The 3,327-nt window shown below is 30.0% G+C and overlaps 1 protein-coding gene across 1 annotated transcript; it reads right to left on the bottom strand.

The window, feature by feature from the left end:
- Positions 1–1,229: 1,229 nt before the first annotated feature.
- On the bottom strand, positions 1,230–2,391 carry LOC7461263 (MLP-like protein 28). Its single transcript, XM_002323716.3, has 2 exons — positions 2,117–2,391; positions 1,230–1,782 (listed from the first exon to the last, which is right to left on the bottom strand). Exons 1-2 carry the CDS (start codon positions 2,304–2,306, stop codon positions 1,511–1,513), a joined length of 462 nt encoding a protein of 153 aa, XP_002323752.1. The 5' UTR covers positions 2,307–2,391; the 3' UTR covers positions 1,230–1,510.
- Positions 2,392–3,327: the final 936 nt, after the last annotated feature.

The following is a 3,327-nucleotide window of genomic DNA, read 5'->3' as shown; positions in this document are numbered from 1 at the left end:
GAATTTTTTTGAGGATATTGATTTAAATTTTAAATAAAATTCAAATCATGAAAAATAATCAAAAACAAATCAGAGGGTCTCCATCTAATTTGCTATAGTAATTCTAATTCAAAAATACCCCCTTTCTTTTATCACATAAACCCTTCTCTTTACGGGTCTTTTACTGATAGCTTGTGGTGTAGCATGCGTATTATATATTTTTCGCTTTATTTTTCATCCTTCTCAAACCAACAAGTGAAGAAAAAGCCACCATATTGCAATCTACAATTTGATATGAAGAGCCACAAGGGTCATTATTGAGACAAACAATTTGGTTTGATGAAAAAGCTTGGGATCGAGAGGGAATTGATGGAAGCTGCAGGCATTTTGTTGAGCTAAATGCTATTTACTAAGAATTATGAGCACTTTAGAAGCTTTTAATTGAAATACCTAGCTTGTGGTGTGCATCATCAACATTTGATTTTTTTTGCAATGCTGAGTTGGAATATTTCTACATCCAATAGTTTAAATCCCAAAAGATTTAATCAGAAAAGCACATAGAAGATGATACTTAAAATCTATTCGCCTGCTAAACAAAAGCAAAGCGTGGAGGCAGGCACTTCAGGACTGCAACAATCAGTATGAGCAGTTGGTTGCACCAAATACAAAAATAATTTTAGCCTTTAAACAAATTCAATTCCAATAGGAAGGAAATCCAACTCACAACACATAAAACCGTATCTCAATCCAATTCACAAATATTTAGACCAGACTCATCTCTTATAGACGGATCAGACCTAACCGAATAACTTACATAAATGCATCATGATTTATCATAAAATAATTATGGATTATGTTTCCACATTAAAAAAATGTTTTTTAAATTAAAGGTAAAATAATCAAGATTAATAATCCAATTCAATTTCATACGTATTTCAAATAGTATAATTGAATTTAATTATATAATTTATTATTTTATTCCAAACATAAAAATTATAATAAATTATTAATTAAATTTAAATCACATGAGAAATAATTATATTAAAAATAATTATTCAATAATAAATTATGAATTAGAAACCTTTTCGACAACAATTCTGTCTTTTATTACATATTGTCCTTGTGTATTGTTTTCGTGGATCTTCCAATCTTGCTTTGGAAAAGAAGATTTCATCCTTTCATTTTGGTTCTAGCTAGAGCATGCATTATTATTTGTGTTTTTGTAACTGATCTTGGATCTTCACCACTAATTATATTTAATACCAAGATTTATTTATTAAATCACACATGTCCTTAAACGCTGACACCAAGATATCCCTTAATATTACAACATAAGATTGGCATAAAGATCCAGACTGAGACCCACACATACATAGATTTGGTGAGCCTGTACATAAACATGCTTATAGTGCATGCAGATGGAGAAGCTTTTCTTCCATCAAATTTCAGTCTTTCTTTCTTATTCATACAACAAAACCACACTCGAACTTATTATATTAGTAATATATAGAGCAGAGAATAGATATTGTAATCATGCCTGTGCTTGGGTCATGTGAGCATTAATATCTTTGGTTAAATCGACTGCAAAGTCCACAAATGCTGTTGGAGCTGGAATATTTTCACTCAGCTTCTCATATATCATTGTCCAACGCACCACGCTGCCATGACCTTTTGGAGTAGCTTGAACGATGGCTTTGAAACTCTTATAAGCCCCCATTAAATCTCCTTCAATCACATTGAAGGTGGTCGATAGTTTTGTGTTATCTATGTCTTCCATAACCTTGGCGGCCGTAGGGGCTCCATCTAGTCATAATTTATAATTAAACATGCAAATTAGCTATCAATATTAATATAAATTGTAATCTTCTTAAAATATATATATTAAAAAGAGCCCTTGATGGGTTCCCTAGCAATCAAGATTTGAAATTTCTAGGGCATATATGATGGTCTTAGGTTCAAACACCGGAAGGAATAGGATAGAGATGTGAGAATTAGAGGGCTATTCTCTACGTATAGTTTAAGAAGCACAGAGCCTCCGATTAAACAAAAAATAGAAAACAGAAAATAGTGCATGTAATCTCTCAAGTAAGTATAACAAAATTAGATGACCAATTTCTCACTTATGCTGCAAACTTACCGATATAAAAATTCCAACTGATAGTACAGCCAGGTTTCTCCCATTCACCTTTAAGGAGATGAATAGCTTGGACCTTAGCAGGACTCATGGAGGATAATTGGGTTATTGTACTGGTACTGAAAATATCATGAAACTTTTCAGCAGGAACGCTGGTTTCTACAGCAACCTCCATCCTACTACTAAGAGACATTTTTAGCAGCGAAATGAGGAAAATTTAAAGCAGTGTCAAATTAGAAAAGAAATGTATTGGGTGAAGGTTGAGAAAATACTTGAGTCTCTTGCCTTTATATAGAAGAGCTATTAGTTTGCACTAGTCTTTTTAACTATTATTATTATTATTTGGAGGAAGGGAATTTAGACAAAATTTGTACAATTAATTTATTCCTCACTCCATTTCCTTATAATAAGATTCCATTCCCATTTCCTTATAATAAGATTCCATTCCTTCTCATTATAGAACCTTTTCATGTCCATTTTGAAGAATTGTTTTCAAAAAATAAATATCCAACACCCACTAATCAAAAGTATGTAAAACAAAATCCAATGATTAAACTAGGATTTCCAATTGAATTTTTTTAAAATCCTGAAAATAAAAATATTGATTTGAAGTTAACAATTATGACTTTTCAAACATAATCTATCAATTTGTTTTTTGAAATTTGTTTAAAACATGGTTAATATACATATTTGAGACTAAATAAAAAATGAAGTCTACTCATTTTTAGGATTAAAACCCTATTGGAATTAAATATTTAACATGAATTATTTAACATGAAAAATTAACATGATTTAAAAAGAAATTAGATGAATGAGAAATTGATCTTAAAGAATCCTTTGTTAATATGTTTTAGAGAAATCCAAAACCCTAAAAAAACTTGTATCTTACAAAAAAAGAAACAAGGTATGCTTGTTGTTTATATAGTGAGAACATGATAAGTTAAAATTAAACCTAAAGAAATGACCTAATCAAAGAAATGACCTAATTTATTCCTCACTCCTTTTCCTTATAATAAGATTCCATTCCTTCTCATTATAGAACCTTTTCTTGTCCATTTCGGAGAATTGTTTTCAAAAATAAATATCCAACAACCACTAATCAAAAGTATGTAAAACAAAATCCAATGATTAAACTAGGATTTTCAATTGATTTTTTTTAAAATCCTAAAAATAAAAATATAGATTTGAAGTTAACAATTATGACTTTTCAAACA

This window comes from Populus trichocarpa, chromosome 17, assembly GCF_000002775.5.
Source record: "Populus trichocarpa isolate Nisqually-1 chromosome 17, P.trichocarpa_v4.1, whole genome shotgun sequence".
In the NCBI taxonomy this organism is placed as follows: Eukaryota; Viridiplantae; Streptophyta; class Magnoliopsida; order Malpighiales; family Salicaceae; genus Populus; species Populus trichocarpa.
This window is presented reverse-complemented; position numbering and strand designations above follow the sequence as displayed.

Coding starts and splice junctions, on each gene's coding strand:
- LOC7461263 (XM_002323716.3), bottom strand. CDS start 2,306: ATGTCTCTTAGTAGTAGGATGGAGGTTGCTGTAGAAACCAGCGTTCCT. Junction 1,783..2,116: donor CAGTTGGAATTTTTATATCG/GTAAGTTTGCAG, acceptor AATTATGACTAG/ATGGAGCCCCTACGGCCGCC.